The following is a 16,868-nucleotide window of genomic DNA, read 5'->3' as shown; positions in this document are numbered from 1 at the left end:
GCCAATTCTAGGGCGTCCTGGCGGCCCAGCCCCGCCCGTCAACGTCTCACCCAGTCTCAGGGTGTTTTGGCGGGTCGGTCTCGCCTCTCAGCGCTTTACCCAATCCCAAGGCGACCTGGAGACCCGGGCCTCTTAATCCTCGGCACCTCGCCCAATCCCAGGGTGCTCTGGCGGGTCGGTCCCGCCTCTCAGCGTCTCAGCCAATCCCAGGGCGTCCTGGCTCGGTCCCGCCTCTCAGCGCCTCACCCAATCACTGTGCGCCCCCGCGGGCGGCGTCTCCCGGGCCCGGCGGTCGGCGGCCGCGCCCCGCGCACCATGGAGGCTCTGCTGAGGCGGGAGCTGGGCTGCGACTTCGTCAGGGCGACGGGTCACTCGGGGGGCGGGTGCATCAGCCAGGGCCAGAGTTACGACACGGACAGGGGACGCGTGTTTGTGAAAGTGAACTCCAAGGCGGAGGTCAGGGCGGCCGTAGGCGGGGCGGGGGGTGTCCGGGGTCGGGGATCCGGGGTCGGGATCTGGGGTCAAGGTCAGGGCCCGGGGCCCGGGGTCCAGGGGTCAGGGGCCCGGGGTCGCGGCGGTGGTGTGGCTGGGGTGGGGGTGAAGCCGCCGCCATCCTCGTGGCCGGGACCCCGTGCGCAGTCCTGCCCAGGAGGCCTGCGGGGTCAGTGGGCTGCGGGGGGCCGTGCCCCAGGCCGCCCTCCCTCGGCAGCGTCCTCGCCCTTGTCCCGCCTGTCGTCCCCCCCGACGGTCCCCCAACCTGCTCAGCACCCCCCTTGTTCCCGGTCACATGGCAGCGCCCTGGTCTGACTCCCACCCCCACGGGGTCGGGGGCCTTGGGGAGACCGGCCTTGGGCAACCGCCGCAGGGCTGGCGCTGCTGCTGCTCAGCCTCTTGCATTCATTTCCTTTTGTCAGCAGAATCCATGGTCTTTTTCTGTTTTACTGGGATTTGATCTTTGAGTCACTCCCCACGCGGGCGCTGGAGCACAGGACCCCAAGGCCAGCGCCCATCCCCCACCCCCACCCTTGGCGCCCCTCAGAGCCTGTCCCTGGCAGAAAATGTTGCCCACGTGGGGGCCTCGACCACCCAGTGTGGCCCTCTGGCCCTGCCCTCCCCTGCCCTCCCCTCCCCAAGCTGCTTGCATCTCCTGCCCCCACGGAGCAGTGGTTTCTGAGGGAGGCTTCACCTGTGCTGGGCTCCCAAGTGTCCCCCCCCCCCCCCCCCCCCCCCCCGCCGTCCCGGGAGCTACCCCTGACTCTCCTTCCCCTACCCTACTCTGGGACGAGGTGTGGCCGCGCAGCTGTCTTCCCCCTGTCCCCTGACCGAAGTGTCCTCAGGGCGCAGCCCTTATCTCAGCAGGCCCGCGGTGTCAACTGCGGCTCAGTTGCTCGTGAGGCAGCCCATGAGGTCGGTGCTGCCACCCCTTGTGCCGGCGCGGGGCCTGAGTGACTTGCCGCGGGCCCTGGAGTCCGTCCTGATAGTGGGCCGGCGGCCGGCGGGGCAGCTGGATGTTGCAGGGGAGGGGGCAGCGGGTCCAGGAAGCTGGGCTGCGGCCCCTGCGCTCGGCCGAGGTCCGCGGGGACCCGGGTGCAGCCCGCAGCCTGTGCCGATTCTGCTCACGTCCCTGTAGTGTTTTGAGTGAAAAACAAAAAGCAAAAAACCTCCTTTAGAGGGAGCAGGTGCTTGGGGAGGGGGGGGAGACTTGAGAAGTTGGAATGAATTTCGTTGAAATTTCAAGCACAAGGAGGAAGGACCTGACTTGGCAAGGGTGGGGTCGGGGCTGCAGGCAGGGGTGCCCCCCCACGAGCAAGGGCGGGGCTGCAGGCAAGGGGCCTCTGTGCCCGCAGGCGTGTGCACACCGGGGCACACCAAGGCAGCTGTTGCAGTGACCCGGTGGGGGCCGTCGCACAGGTTGCAAGCTCGGGGTGTGTTCCAGGCTGGTACTTGCCCTGGGGAAGGGTCCTGCGGGGTGGGCACGGAGACAAGGGGAAGGCTTGGCTCTGCAGCCTGGGGGAGCCAGGACTGGGGAGAGGACGGGGTGGGCCGCTGGGCTGCTCTCCCCTGCGAGGGAGGAGTGGCGGTGGCGGGCACCAGACGTTGGGTGGCACGTTCGAGGCCTTGGGCTGCCCCCGAGAGCGCAGGGCAGGGTCCCGGACAGAGAGAGTGCCACCCTCTGGCTCCCACCCTGCTGGGAAGCGGGCACAGCGGCCTGCGCCGGCAGGGCGGCCTTGGTTTGATGTCGCCGCGCTTGAGAAGACGCCGCAGACCGTTTCTGGGAGTGACCTTGCTCCCCTGGCTTTCCCCTCCGTTGTTTTTCGGAAAGGCCAGAAGAATGTTTGAAGGTGAGATGGCAAGTCTGACCGCCATCCTGAGGACGGACACGGTCCGGGTGCCCAAGCCCATCAAGGTCCTTGATGCCCCGGGCGGCGGCAGCGCGCTGGTGATGGAGCACGTGGACATGCGGGCTCTGGACAGGTCTGTGCCCCCCTGGGTTGGCTTTGCTCTTCCTCTGGGTGGTCCCTTCACCCTGAACGCCTGCACTGGGGGTGTTGTTTCAAGGAGCTTGTGGCCCCACGTGTCGTGGGTGCTGCGGGCCGAGGGACACGTGCTCAGCAGCCCAGGGCAGACGCGGTCCCCGAGGTCTGCCGGCAGAGGCCGGGACGGAGCATCAGAGCCCCGGGGCCCGTGTCCCCCCCGCCCGCTGATGCCCACTCTGTGTTCCTGGACCTGCCGCACGAGCCCGAGAGCAAGCGGAAGGTGTGAGCACGGTCACGTCCACGCGCCTAGCGACGCTGTTTGCTTCACAGCCATGCCGCCAGGCTGGGAACCCAGCTCGCAGACCTACATCTGGAGAACAAGAGGCTTGGGGAGACGCTCCGGAAGGAGGCCAGCACCGTGGGTACGTGGCCGTGTGGGCGTGAGGCTGGGTCTGCGCTGGGGACCCCGGGCTGGGGCTCCACACGGTGGGGGACACCCCATGCAGTGACGCAGCGTTAGGAAGGCGAGTGTTTCCGAGACTCGACCCCCGACCCCCATGCTGTTGTGGCCCCTGTACCCCTCCTTCCCCGGAGTTGCCTGGCTGCCCCCACGGCTCCTTCTCCCTGAGAATGGCCCATGCGGGACTGGGCCTCAGCCTCGGGCCTTAGCCTGCCGTTGGTGTCCACAGAACCTTCCGGGCTCTTCCTCTTGGACGTTTGCTAACCCGTGTGCGGCCCCAGGGCCAGTGTGCGGGCAGGACAGCTGACCCGCCAGGGACAGATGGCTGCGGATCCGCTGCCCCGTCTGGCCTCACGTCGTGCAGGCCTCAGCACGTGCTCGGGTGCGGGGGAGCCACAGGGGATGCAGAGGAGGCTCCGTACCTCTGGGCACGGACGTGGGTGAAGGGCGCAGCAGGCACAGGCCTGGAGCCCTCTGAGTCCGGGGCCGCCTGGGCAGCGTGGGCGCCAGTTGTCTCTCTTTGTTGCTTTTGCCCCCAAGGGAAAGGAGGCGGGCAGGTGGACCGGGCCTTTGTGGACAAGTTCGGGTTTGACGTGGTGACATGCTGTGGATACCTCCCCCAGGTGAGCGGCACCAGCGCCTGCCTCCCTCCTGCCGCCTGCCAGGTGGGCCGCTGGGGCCCGGACAAGCCCGGCTTCTACAGAACTTAGCTCAGGTCTTTGCCCCCTTCGTCTATCCTAATTTCTGAGAGTCTGACGCGAGGCCTGCCCACGTCACCCGTGGGTGAGCTCAGAGACGCGGGACCAGATCAGGATGCAGGTTCTCCAGGTGGGGGGGTGCGAGGGGCTTGCACATTCCAGTGGTAGGATTTTGTGGCTGGCTGCCCGCGAGCGTCCCCCCGCTCTTCCCAGTACCCAGCACATGCTGAGCGGGGGGCTAGGTGGCTTCACGAGGGGCTCCCTGGGTGAGCTGGGAGCCTCCTGGGGTCCGCGGGGGGACGCCAGCAGGTTGGCAGTGAGAAGGTGCGCGGTGAGGGCTGGGCTCCCCGGGGGCCCTCGGCCGGTCCTGCTCCCTCCCCCCCTGCCTGCAGCTCGCCCCGCATGCCTGCAGACACCTGGCTGGCAGGTGGGCCCTCCTGCCGGTCAGTGTCTCCAGCGTCTCCTCGGAGCGTCTCCTCCCACGACTCCTCATGCTGGCACTTAGGAGGGCAGTCCTGGGGGGCTGCGGGAGGCTGGGGCCGTGCTCCACCTGAGCGTGGGCTGCCCGGAGCACCTGGAGCTCCTCCGACTGGCCTCTGTGCTCTGCCCCGGGAGAGTCCCACTCCTGGGATGGGGTCTGGGTCCCAGCCTGGCCCAAGACATCCCGCCTGCTGGCCGCACACCCCCGCGGCCCAGCCCTGCAGCGGTGCCCCTCTGCTCTGAGCATGCTCCTTCGGCCCTGGCATTGCCCTCTGTCCACGCAGGTGAATGACTGGCAGGACGACTGGGTGACCTTCTATGCCCGGCAGCGCATTCAGCCCCAGATGGACATGGTGGAGAAGGGGTCTGGGGACAGGGAGGCCCGGGAACTCTGGTCTGCTCTGCAGGTGAGGGGAGGCCTGAGGCAGGGCCTGGGGGCGGGTCTGCACAGGAGGAGGCCTGGGCCAGCCGTGGGGGCTCGTGCGCCCTGCAGGAAAGCATCCTTGTCCCTCCCACACGTGTCGCTCACTTTGTTGAGGGTGCCTGTCCTCCCTGCAGCTGAAGATCCCTGACCTGTTTCGTGACCTGGACATCGTCCCGGCCCTGCTCCACGGGGACCTCTGGGCCGGAAACGTCGCGGAGGACTCCTCCGGGCCTGTCATCTTCGACCCGGCTTCCTTCTACGGCCACGCGGAGTACGAGCTGGCGATAGCCGGCATGTTCGGAGGCTTCGGCCGCTCCTTCTACTCTGCCTACCACGGCGCCATCCCCAAGGCCCCGGGCTTCGAGGCTCGCCTGCAGCTCTATCAGCTCTTCCACTACTTGAACCACTGGAATCACTTTGGATCGGGGTACAGAGGGTCGTCCCTGAACATCATGAGGAACCTTGTCAGATGAGCTCCCGGGCCCGGAGGTGCAGGTGCACCAGGTCCGCGCCTCCCGCCCCCGGCTCCCCCTGGCTCCCCCAGTCTCCCCCGATTCTTCACACTGACTTCCCAGCCCTGTAAGTACCAGGAGGAGAGGCTCCGTCCTCCCGAGGCCGCACGTTTCGTTAGACTCATAGCTGGATCGAGCCTCACTGGAAGTGCAGTGCCTGGAGGGACCAGGGCGTGTGGGTCCCATCGAAGCAGCTGCCCGAGGCTGAGGGGGACGAGGCCCGCTAGCCAGGTGCTGCTGGGCACTCGCGCCTCAGCTCCTCCCGTCTCATCTCCAGGAGCGACTCCGATGTCCGGGGTTAGACGTGGTGTAGACATGAATCCAGAACCGAGAGTGGCTCAGAACGACCAATTTCAACCGAGCACATTCCCTTTCCTTCTGTGCCGCAGGCCAACGGGTCTGGACGTTGATTCTGGGAGTGACCAAACTGCTAGTCTTGGGTAAATTTAGGAGCCGCTGAATCCCCCGTTAGCACCCGTCCCGATGCTGTTGTAAAGCTTGCGAGTTACTTACTCCCTTGCATAAAAAATGCTGAACCAGTGGCCCTCCCTTTGTCCTCGTCCTGGCAGCGATGGGCGGTGTTCCTCAATGGCAATGATGCTGAGAAAGTCTTTTGCATAAAAATTTGAATAAACTTTGAGTGATTTGAGTGATGCACAAGACTGTGTATTTCCTTCGTTTGCGTCGTAATTCAACCTTTATCTTTCCTGTTTGCAAAACCTTTGTGACCATAAACATATACGGTCTCGTTTCTTTTTTCTTTTTTTAAAAAAATTTTATTTATTCATGAGAGGCACACAGAGAGGCAGAGACACAGGCAGAGGGAGAAGCAGGCTCCATGCAGGTAGCCCGATGCAGGATTCAATCCCTGGACCCCGGGGTCACACCCTGGGCCGAAGGCAGACACTCCACTGCCGGGTCCCCCAGGCCCCACGACTGTTTCTTTTTCTTTCTTTCTTTTTTTTTTTTTTCCCACGACTGTTTCTTAAGAGCAGTTTTTTTTTCTTGAGTGTTCAGTAAGAGAAGAGCACAGACCCCGGGTCAGGATGGGGCAGCCTGAGGCCTGTGAGCGTGGCCAGGAGAGCCGTCCTGGGAGGCAGGGTGTGTGTGCAGGGCGCACACACAGGACGCCCCATCGCGCAGATGCTGCGTCTCCTGGCTGTGGGGCTGCTGCGGGACTTGTCAGCTTTTGAAACTTGGCAGTTTGTCCCCGTCGCTCATTCTAAAGTATCTACGTATCTACGTATGTACCCAATTTTGTACGTGTACAAAATTTATGCGTGTACGTATTCTTATATAAAGAGTTGTCAGCATTGTGTGACCTGCAGGCCGGCACGCCCAGGAGCCCGCCCAGGGAGAGGGGGACTCAGCCCAGGGGCCGCTTGGAGGTACCCGAGTCACATCTCCCAGTTGAGCTTGAGACCACACCCAGACTCAGATGCAAAGTCACAGTGGTCTCTTCGGCGGCTCGCACCTTCACGCCGAGGACTGGGGAGCTGGGAGGCCTAGAAGGGGACCCCAAGGGCCTGGGTTTCGGGACCAGTAAGACGGTGTGCCACCTGCCACGTTCAGACCCCGCTGGGCCAGCCCGTGCCCGGGGCCCAGAACGAGGCTCAACAAGGGCAGGGTCTCCCGCAGGCCGCCCGGGGGCTCAGGGTGCCTAATCTGGCCGCTCCGGACCCACCTTGGAGCACATATTTGTAATTCTGAAGGAGGGAACAGAGAAAGCAGGAAGGAATTCCTAGAGAGCTGAAGACAAGTTCCCCGGTAGAAGGACCAAGTTCCCTCCTGAACCAGCTCCCCCACCTGCCGGGGTGGCAGGAAAGTCGCCGCAGCCCCCTGCCCAGGGAATTGTCGGGCACCCATGGCACAGGAGACCCTACAAGCCTCCCGAGAGAGGACAGTTTCCACACAAAGAGGAAGAGTCAAAAAAAAAAAAAAAAAAAAAAAAAAAAAAGAAAAGAGGAAGAGTCAGCGCAGCTTCAAACGTCTCAATGCCAAATGACCTGGGAAGTCACGGAGCAGGACCTTCTCGTTTGTGAGAGAACAGGACCTCATTTCCACCCCGGGAGGCTGACCCCCCCCCCCCCAGCGTCAACAGAGCAGCGACCTCCACCGGCCTGCAAGAGCCAGAGCCTACCTTCAGGGGTCCCTCCTCCGGGCTTCACCAGGCTGGGGGGGGGGTCTAGGAGGAGGAAGGCACGGAGGGGCGGACGGCCTCTCCACAGATGCCAGTCTCTCCTGTCCCACCTGCCCTGCTGCCGTGAGCTTGTATGAGCGTGTGCACAGGTGTGTGCGTGTCTGCACGCCTGTATGCACATGGGCTTGTGTGCTCTAAGATTCTATTTATCTGACACAGAGAGAGAGAGAGAGAGAGGGGAGGGGCAGAGGGAGAAGCAGGCTCCCTTCTGAGCAGGGAGCCCGATGGGGGCTTGGTCCCAGGCCCGGGGATCATGCCCTGAGCCAAGGCAGGCGCTCACCGACTGAGCCCAGGGGCGCCCTGGCAGGTGTGGCTTGAAGTTCCCTTTGGGGGCAGCAGGTCTCTTATCTGGGGGGCCCATTCTGGGCGCGGTTGGCCACGTGCTCTCAGAAGCGCCCGGCAGCCCGTTATCTCTGGAGGCCACCGAGTGGCCTGAGGAACAAGCCCAACAGCAGCCGCGGGGGGCCCCGGGCCGAGCCAGGGCTTCCAGCCTTGTGCGACCCTGTGGGACCCAGCTAGGCCGCGACCGAGGCCGGCGGGCTCCACCCCGGACTGTGCGCGGAGTCCCACTGGGCCCTGGGCCGGGGTCCAGCAAGGCTGTGGGCGCCCTGACCCTGCGGGCATCCGCGGAGGCGCCGCCCGACTCTGTCCCCCAATGGAAAGCCTCGGCCCGCCCCGCCCCTGTCGCCGTCCCTGTCCCCGCCCCTGTCCCCGCCCTCCAGCTGGTGCGGGCGGTGGTGGCGGCGGCGCGGGAGGCGGACCGCGGCATCAGGACCCATCAGTGGGGGGACAGCCTGCGGGCCGCGCCTCCCTGCGGACCAGGCCTGGACCTCGGCCCGGACAGCGCCCCCGTGCACCCCCCGGCCTGGACAGCGCCACCCCCGACCCCGCGGCCCGGCGAGCCCCCATGGAGCACCTGCTGCGCGCCGAGCTGCGCACCGCGACCCTGCGGCCCTTCGGGAGCCCCGGGGCGGGCTGCATCAGCGAGGGGCGCGCCTACGACACGGACGCGGGCCCGGTGTTCGTCAAGGTCAACCGCAGGACGCAGGTGCGGCCCCCGCCCCCAGGCCCCTCCACGGGAGCCGCAGGCCCGAGGCTGCAGGGGCGGTGACAGCGCGGGGCGGGCGGGGACGGGCCTGAGCGTTCCGCTGCGAGGGGCCTCCTGTTCCCCGCGCCAGGGTCCGTGTCCGCGGGAAGAGGTGGGAGGGGCCGGGACTCCGTGGCCGCCGCGCTGCTGCGGGACTCGGCCAGGCCTGGGCTGCGACCTGGTCTCTCTGCCCCGTGGGGCCCGCAACTGAGCTGTGCGTGGAGGACACGGAGGCTCCACGGATGCGGTGATCCCAGGACACGGCCTGGGGGCCCCAGGGAGTCGCCTCCTTCCCCCAGCACCTGCCGCCCGGCGCAGGGAATTGTCCAGAACCTCAGGTCAGAGCCAGAACCCCTCAACGTGAGCCGCACCCCTGGCAGGCAGTGGGTCGGCTCGTGCAGGCCCTGGAACCCTCCCCTGAGCCCCCCCTGGGCCCCCACCTGCCCTCGAGTCCCCTGGCGCTGGCTCAGGCCGTCTGCAGCCCGCGTGTCAGGCACCCGCCTGCCCCGGAGCATGGGGAGGTTGTGGGGTTTAGGGCTGGCCCCCACTGACGCTAACCACCCCGGCCTCACAACTGCACGGTGGGTTGGCAGTCCAGAGGACCCCTTGCCTCGTTTTCTCCTTGGTGCTTTGGGTTAAAGCACGGGGTTCCTTGCCCGCGGGGAAGCAGATGCTTCTGCCTCGTGAGGGTAGTTCCACGGCTGGAGGAGCTCGCAAGGCTACGTGCAGGCTCGCTCGGAACCCACTGACCTGTACCTGGGCCGGGGGGGCCACCTGGGTCAAATCGGGGTATCTGCGGGAAGTGTTTTAGAAATAGGACGGCTCCTGGGTCCCGGTGGGGGCTGTGGTCTTCTTTCTGGGTGGGGTGTGTGCCGCCCCCCCCCCCCCCCGGGCCCTGCTGACTGCTGATCTCTGTGGACAGGCCCTGGACCCCAGCCAGGCCCTGCTGACCTCCCCCTGCTTTCCCTTGGCCCAGATGTGTGTCCTGGTCACTTTGGCATGCCCCCTTGTCGCCCCTGCCACCCCAGCTCCCCCTGCCACCCTCCAGCCCCCCCCAGCCCCCCTGCTGGCCTCCAGCTGCCCCCAGCCCCCCCAGCCCCCCTGCTGCCCCTCAGGCCCCCACCACCTGCTGCCCCCTCCTGCTGCCCCCAGCCCCCCCTGCTACCCTCCTGTTGCCCCCTGCCTCCCCCTACCACTCCCTGCCTCCCTGTGCTGCGGCTCTTTCACTATCATTGCTTGAGGCGGTGAGGTGGGCAGGTAACCAGACGCAGGGGTCCAGCGCAGACCCTCCACTAACCCACATTCTGAGCACTGCACAGTACTTCCTGGCACCCCTGGCACTCCCACAGCCCCAGAGCACCACCCAGAACTCCTGCAGCACCCTAAGATACCTCCAGGACCCCCACAGCCCCCCGAGGAACTTCACAACCTCTATGGCACCCCATGGGCACCCCTGGGATCTCCACAGCACCCCCTGGCACCCTGCAGTACCTCCATTGTACCCCCAGCACCCTCCCGGAATTATGGCACTTCTAGCGCCCCAACATACCCCCAGCACCCCCAGAAGCTCCCCTACACCGGCGCTTCCTCACCTCTCAGAGCAAGCACCCCAAGTCCCAGGCACAGCCCCATCCTGGCCGCCCCTTCCTGTCTGAAAGCAGCCACTTTGCACTTTGCACCCAGCCTCTGAGGAGCCAGTGGCCTACTCTCCAGCTAGTTCTTGGGACCTGAAGGTCCTGGGTGCTCCTGGGCAATCCCGGGTGGTGGCTCCTGTCCTGGAGCTCACGGCTTACTCTGGATGCAGGCCCGGCAGATGTTTGAGGGAGAGCTGGCCAGCCTGGAGGCTCTCCGGGCCACCGGCCTGGTGCGGGTGCCTCAGCCAGTCAAGGTGATTGACCTGCCCGGAGGGGGGGCCGCCTTTGTGATGGAGCATCTGAAGATGAGGAGCTTGAGCAGGTGAGTGTGCCCCAGTGTGTATGGGGGGGAGGGAATGGGGGGGAGGGGGAGAGGAGGGGGCAGAAAGGAGGAGGGGGGGAGGGAGGGAATGAGGGAGGGAGGGGGAGAGGAGGGGGCAGAGAGGAGGAGGGGATGGGGGAGGGAGGGAATAAGGGAGGGAGGGGGAGAGGAGGGGGCAGAGAGGAGGAGGGGAGGGGGGGAGGGAGGGAATGAGGGGGGAGGGGGGAGAAAGGGGGAGAGAGAGGGAGGGTGTGAGGAGGGAGGAGGAGGGAGGGGAGGGAGGAGGAGGGAGGGGAGGGAGGGGGGAGGCCCAGAGAGGAGGGAGAAGGCTGTCTCTGGTTGCCTGGGACCCTGCTTCCCCGCGGTTCTGGGTTAGTTTGGCTCCCAGGACTCCGCGGCATGGAGGAAGCATGTTAGGCCCTGCGGCCTCGGCCTCATGCTTTGCGGGAGCGAACTGGCCCATGCAAGGGCGAACTGGCCCAGTGAGGTCCCCCTAGGGGGTAGCTGCAGTCTTTAGGATTTTTTCTAACTGTTAAAGATATATATATATATATGTATATATATTCAAGGCCTTAAAAGGTGGAAACCGCGGATTGACGTGCAGCGGCCACCTGTGGTTCCCTCACCAAAGGCCACGCTGACCTCTTGGTGCCTGAAGATCATCACAGTTTTTTTTAATATGTGATTTACATTTGCGGTTACAGAACTTTGGGGCTGGTTCTCTCTTTCTTTCTTTCTTTCTTTCTTTCTTTCTTTCTTTCTTTCTTTCTTTCTTTCTCTCTTTTCTTTCTTTCTTCCTTTTTTTTTTTTTTTTTAAGATTTTTATTTCTTTATTCCTGAGAGACACAGAGAGAGGCAGAGACCCAGGCCTAGGAAGAAGCAGGCTCCCTGCGGGGAGCCCCATGCAGGACTCGATCCGGGACCCCAGGGTCACGCCTTGAGCTCCCCGGGGGAGGGGGGGCTGCTTTTTCTTCCCGTGACGTTTTAAGCCTGTGCCCCTCCATTCCCGGCGCCTCCCGAGGCTTCCGCTGAGACCACCAGCCTGTCGCCGCTTGGTGATTCTGTTTTTCAGAAAGGGTCGTGGTCTGCAGTTCACTTTTCACTTTTTCAAGGAACGGAGAGTAGTTTTTAAGGGATTCAGAGCACCTGCTGCGGCGGAGCGTTGGTGCGGGGCGCTGTGGTTTCCCGCATGAAGGGCCGTCCTCTTCCCCAGTCAGGCGTCCAGGCTCGGAGAGCAGATGGCAGAGCTGCACCTCCACAACCAGAGGCTGAAGGACAGGTGCCGGGAGGAGGAGAGCACGCTGGGTACGTGCCCCGGCCCCCAGCGCTGGGCAGCCCGATACCTGGGGTTCCTGCCGCCCGTGGGCTGCCCTTCCGGAGGCGGCGTCCATGCCGGCTGTCCTCCTCGTCGGGTGGGGAGGGCCGGCTCACGCCCTGCTTATGCTCAGCCCTGTCCGTGCCCGAGTCCACAGGAGCACGCCCGAGTGCTCGGGTGCTTGGGTACTCAGGTGCTCAGGTCCCCAGGTGCCTGGGTGCTCAGGTGCTCAGGTCCCCGGGTGCCCGGGTGCCTGGGTGCTCGGGTGCTCAGGTGCTCGGCCAGGCACCATGTTTACAGCAAGACAGCAGCCCTCTCCGTCCACAGGCCGCAGGGCTGAGGGGGCCACGTACGTGAGCAGGTTTGGCTTCCACACGGTGACCTGCTGTGGCTTCATCCCTCAGGTGAGTGCCAGGCGCCCATGTCCTCCCCGGGGCCCCAGAGCGGGTCACCTCGCCCCTTGGAGGACCCCTGCGCCCCAGGAAGGCGCTTGCAGCTGTGACACGGGGACGGGGGCAGGCGCAGGGGGTCGCTGAGCTGAGCCCGGGCTGCGGGGCGTGTGGAAGGGCAACCAGGCAGAGGGAACAGCAGGTGCAGCGCCCGGTGATGACTGCCGGGGCTCCAGGCGGGTGGAGGGGGCAGGGGCAAGTCCTGGTCACCCGCCCCGGGGCTTTGTAATCCTGTGGCACAAACCCCATTACTTCGGAGTGTACAGGGGCGCCTGGCTGGCTCAGTGGCTTAAACACCTGCCTCCTGGTCGTGAGTGAGGTCTCGATCGCAGGGTCATGCATCCAAGCACAGAATCGGGCTCCCCGCTGGGCATGGAGCCTCCTTACAAACCCCCAGTGTCTGCCTCGTGGTTCTCTGCACGTCTGTGCTGTGCAGCCGTCAGCACTGCCTCGTCGCGGGCCATTGTCATCACCTCCAAGAGAAATCCCCTATCAGTTCGCTGGCGGCCCTCATTCCCTGGCCCGCGGGCGCCTAACCACTCACCGCGGGCAGAGGGCGAGTGTCCCCCGTGGACAGCACCGGTGAGGGCCTGATGAAGCCCCAGCCAGGCTTAGGGCCCAGCCACGGGGCAGCCCTCCCGTCCGGGGTCCCTCGATGCTACCTGCACAGTGGGCTCCTGGCCCATTAGGACTGGCAATGCCTGCGGAAGCTGCCCCCCAGGCTGCGCCGCCCGGAGCCGGGGCTCGGCTGAATGCGGCCCCGAGAGGTTGGGTTTAAGCGCTGCGGGCTTTCCAAGGACTCGGTGGGCCTCGGAACGGGACTCCCCAAGAACAGGGAAGTGAAATCGTACACGGAGCCCCACTGTGTGACGTCGGTGAGAGTGGGGCTGGACCATTAGGGACACAGGCAGCCCCTCTGCCCCTTTAGACTCCACGATCAGGGAACCCATTCAACTCAGCGGCAACTGGCCGGGAAGGGGAGAGGGGCCCGGCAGGCAGGATGCTCAGTCTACCCCGAGCTGGGACAGATGGTCCCGGGTGGGGTGCCCTGCACCAGCCCAGAGCTGCGGGAGGGTCTGCTCCCCGGGTGGGATGAGTGGGGTGACCTGAGTGGTGGCAGCAGGCTTCTCGGACGCCTCGTGCACCAAGCCCCCTGGGACCACTGGCTCGGTTGCCCGGCTGGTGCGTTTTGTACGCAGCCACTCCCCGGGCACGTGCCTAAGTGCTTGATCCCACACCCGGCTGCCGCCTTAGCGACCTGAGGAGGCTGGTGATGTCATGTGAGTCCTCTTACAGATGAGGGACGGGTGTGCCGAGAGCCCAGCGGTGCCCTGAGGCCCTGGGCCCGTGAGCCGAGGGCCAAGAGGGGACCCACGCCTGCTTCAGAGCGTGGGCCCGAAGCCCCAAGGCCTTGGGCCTCTGTCACGGCGAAGGCGGAGTCCCGCCAGTGGTGCGCTCAGGTGGCCGGCCTCTGGCAGCTCAGGGTAAAGCCCTGTCTCTTCATGGGGGGGGATCACCGTCCCTTTGTCCAGGAGGGGGGACTGGGCCAGCCAGTGCTAGCGTACAGCTCTCCATACTCCATCTGTGCCTTTCACGACGTGGTTGCCCAGAAGGAGACAGAGCCTTGGGCCCTGGGAGCCTGTGAGGGCAGATGGGGAAGGAGGGCGGCCACCCGCGTGCCTCAGGCTGTTTGGGGACAGGGCCTCCCGCCAGCACCAAGAGGGTGACCCCGGGCTGAGCGGCCACAGCACCTGGCACAGGCGCGTCCACGCTGAGAGCACCGGCTGGGGACATGTGTCTGCAGGTCAGCACGACGATGCAGGCTCTCTGGAGAGTCCCTCCCCTGGGGGGCTTCCCAAAGTAACCCTTTGTATGACGTAAACTTTGCATCTTTTTTTTTTTTTAAAAAACCTCTATTAAGGTTTAATTGACATAAAAAAAACTGCACATCGAAAGTGTACAATTTGGTAAGTTTTGACACGTGTAGGTACTCGTGAACCAGTCACCGTGGTTGGGACGAGTATATCCATCGCCCCCAAGGGTCCTCCTGCCCTTCATTGCCCCTGGCAACCACCGTCAGTACAGATAATTTGTATTTCATAGCATTTAACGTAAATGGCATCACACGATATGTGCCTTTCTCTGGGTTTTTCCACCCAGCTTCATCACTTCATGATACTCGTGTATGTTGTTGCATGTGCGCAAAGTCTGTTCCTTTGTAGGATGAGCCACAGTCTGTCATTCACCTGCTGACGGGCACCTGACTATTTCCAGGTTTTGCTTTCACAAATAAAGCTGCTCTGAATCTTTGTGTACAAGGACGTGTACACAAGTGCTTTCACTTGTCTTGAGTAAATACCTAGGAGGGAAACGGCCAGGTCACATAGTAGGTTTGTATTTAACTTAAAAAAAAAAAAAAGAGATGTATTTATTTATTTGTTTATTTATTTATTTATTTTTAAGAATTTTATTTATTTATTTGTGAGAGACACACAGAGAGAGGCAGAGACGCAGGCAGAGGGAGAAGCAAGCTCCCTGTGGGGAGCCCGATGGGGGACTCGATCCCAGGGCCCCAGGGTCACACCCCGAGCCGAAGGCAGACACTCAACTGCTGAGCCCCTCGGGTGTCTCTATTAGAGTGAGAGAGAGCGGATGGGGGCAGGGGCACAGAATCTCAAGCTGACTCCCCGCTGAGCGCGGAACCCAACGTGGGACTCAATCCCGTGACCCTGAGATATGACCTGAGCCGAAACCAAGGGTCGGATGCTCCACCGACTGAGCCACCCAGGCACCCCTAACTTCTAAGAAACCGCAGAAATGTTTCCCCAGGCTTTCGTCCGTCTGGCATCCCCCGCAGCAGTGGAGGAGGGCGCGGGTAGCTTAGAGTTCCTGCGTCCGGGTGGGTGAGCGGTGGTCGGTATCCCAGCGGGGCCCCGTTTCCGCTGCTGGCCAGTGATGGGCCCGTGTGCTGAGGATCAGTGGCGCAGATATTTAGGATCATTCCATCCTATTCATCAGCTGGCCCACCTTCCTCTGAGACGACTGTGTCTGTGATACTCTGGCCCCTGAAATCTGCTGCCAGCGCAGCCACTGCAGCTTCCTTCTGGCAGGTGTTGGCAGGCGCGGCTTCTCCGTCCCCGTGGCCTGCTTCTGCCTTCCGATGCGCGCAGCTTGGACTCGAGGCTTTTCACTGGGGTCCTTGGCCCCTTTGCACGTAACGTGCTTATGGACGTGACTGGGGCCGAATCTGTCATCCTGCTGTTTGTTTTCTGTCCTGTTGTCTCCCTTTGTCCTGCCCGTCGGCCCTCTTCTGGGCTGTCTTTAACGGCTTCAGCCTCGTCCCTCCATTGTCCAGGTGAACGAGTGGCAGGATGACTGGCCCACCTTCTTTGCTCGGCACCGTCTCCAAGCGCAGCTGGACCTCATTGAAAAGGACTATGCTGATCGAGAGGCCCGAGAACTCTGGTCACAGCTACAGGTGGGTGCAGAGGTCACTCCCTGGGACGGGGGCTGTCCTTTTAGGAGCCCACCACACCTGGGCGGGGGCCTCCGGTACACGGAGCCCCCCGAGCAGAGCTGGTCAAGTGTGGACACAGAAGTGCCTGGCTATTAGCCGACGGGGAACCTGGGAAGGGGATGGTGTCTGGGGACGTACTTGGCCCCGGTGCCATCTCACCGGCTAGGTCACCAAGTACTCGACCTCAAGCACGGCTCTCGTGACACGTGCGTTCTTGGCTCATCAATGGTGGCATTTACTATTGCTTCCTCACCCTCTCTTGCCCTGTTCCTTTTTCTTTTCCAAGGCATGAACGTCTGATGTGGGCAGCAGATGCCCCAGAGTGACAAGTTTGGAACTAGAACTCTCAAAATGTTAAAAACAGAACTTGTGTGTCCATCCAGGGTGATCCTGCAGAAGAAACTTTATTTAACTCACTGATGAAGTAGCCAGGAGTATATGGAAGAGGCGCAGGGATGTATGTGCTGAAAAATAACAGAATAGTGGAGATTTGCCAAGTTACTTAAAAAAAAAAAAAGCCCTTCCACTCATGTTATTTGGTTCCTATTCTACGGGACCACCTCCACTGAGGTCTCTACTGTGTGGAGGTCATTAGTGCCGCGGGGCGTGCAGACCTAAATTGGTGATAGTAAGACAGTGTTGCCTCCTCCTGGACCCCAGGATCCTCCTCTCTGGGCTTCACAGACCAGGCTGTAGTTGGACCCTGAACAAATGCGAGGTCATCGATGCCTTATTTCCAAGTATCGGATGGGGCGGCGGTGGGTCAGAGTCCCCATGGTAACTCCGTGTGCAATAATTATTTTTTCTTTTAGGTGAAGATTCCGGATCTGTTTTGTGGCCTAGAGATCGTCCCTGCCCTGCTTCATGGGGATCTCTGGTCTGGGAACGTCGCCGAGGACGACGTGGGACCCGTTATTTACGACCCAGCTTCCTTCTACGGACATTCTGAGTTTGAACTGGCCATTGCGTTGATGTTTGGGGGGTTCCCCAGATCCTTCTTCACTGCCTACCACCGCAAGATCCCCAAGGCTCCGGGGTTCGACAAGCGGCTGCTGCTGTACCAGCTCTTTAACTACCTGAACCACTGGAACCACTTCGGGCAGGGGTACAGGAGCCCCTCCCTGGGCACCATGAGGAAGCTTCTCAAGTAGCAGCTGCCCTGCATCCGCCGCCTCCCTGCTTCACGAACACGCCGGGCGAGCAGCGCCAGAGATTAATAAAGTCGGGGGGCTCCTGGACCCAATGGCCGTCAGCTGCCTGTGTCTCCACGCTCCGTGCAGTTGGGCCCGGGGC

General features: G+C 63.2%; 2 protein-coding genes across 3 annotated transcripts; both read left to right on the top strand.

Annotated features, from left to right (window-relative positions):
• Positions 1–315: 315 nt before the first annotated feature.
• Positions 316–5,012, top strand: FN3KRP (fructosamine 3 kinase related protein). The gene is made up of 6 exons (NM_001114639.1): positions 316–456; positions 2,324–2,475; positions 2,808–2,899; positions 3,478–3,560; positions 4,400–4,522; positions 4,674–5,012. Exons 1-6 carry the CDS (start codon positions 316–318, stop codon positions 5,010–5,012), a joined length of 930 nt encoding a protein of 309 aa, NP_001108111.1.
• A 2,971-nt stretch (positions 5,013–7,983) lies between these two features.
• On the top strand, positions 7,984–16,827 carry FN3K (fructosamine 3 kinase). Of its 2 annotated transcripts, none has more exons than XM_038546203.1 (6): positions 7,984–8,299; positions 10,143–10,294; positions 11,508–11,599; positions 11,937–12,013; positions 15,414–15,536; positions 16,388–16,827. In XM_038546203.1, the coding sequence occupies exons 1-6, from the start codon at positions 8,159–8,161 to the stop codon at positions 16,724–16,726; spliced, it is 924 nt and encodes a 307-aa protein (XP_038402131.1). In that variant the 5' UTR covers positions 7,984–8,158; the 3' UTR covers positions 16,727–16,827. The 2 variants fall into 2 exon arrangements, with proteins under 2 accessions (XP_038402131.1, XP_038402132.1); XM_038546204.1 differs by lacking the exon at positions 7,984–8,299 and adding an exon at positions 8,490–8,676.
• The last annotated feature ends 41 nt before the right edge of the window (positions 16,828–16,868 follow it).

The sequence above is a fragment of the Canis lupus genome, chromosome 9 (genome assembly GCF_011100685.1).
Source record: "Canis lupus familiaris isolate Mischka breed German Shepherd chromosome 9, alternate assembly UU_Cfam_GSD_1.0, whole genome shotgun sequence".
Classification (NCBI taxonomy): domain Eukaryota; kingdom Metazoa; phylum Chordata; class Mammalia; order Carnivora; family Canidae; genus Canis; species Canis lupus.
The sequence above is the reverse complement of the archived record's forward strand: the minus strand, read 5'-3'. Positions and strand labels throughout refer to the sequence as shown.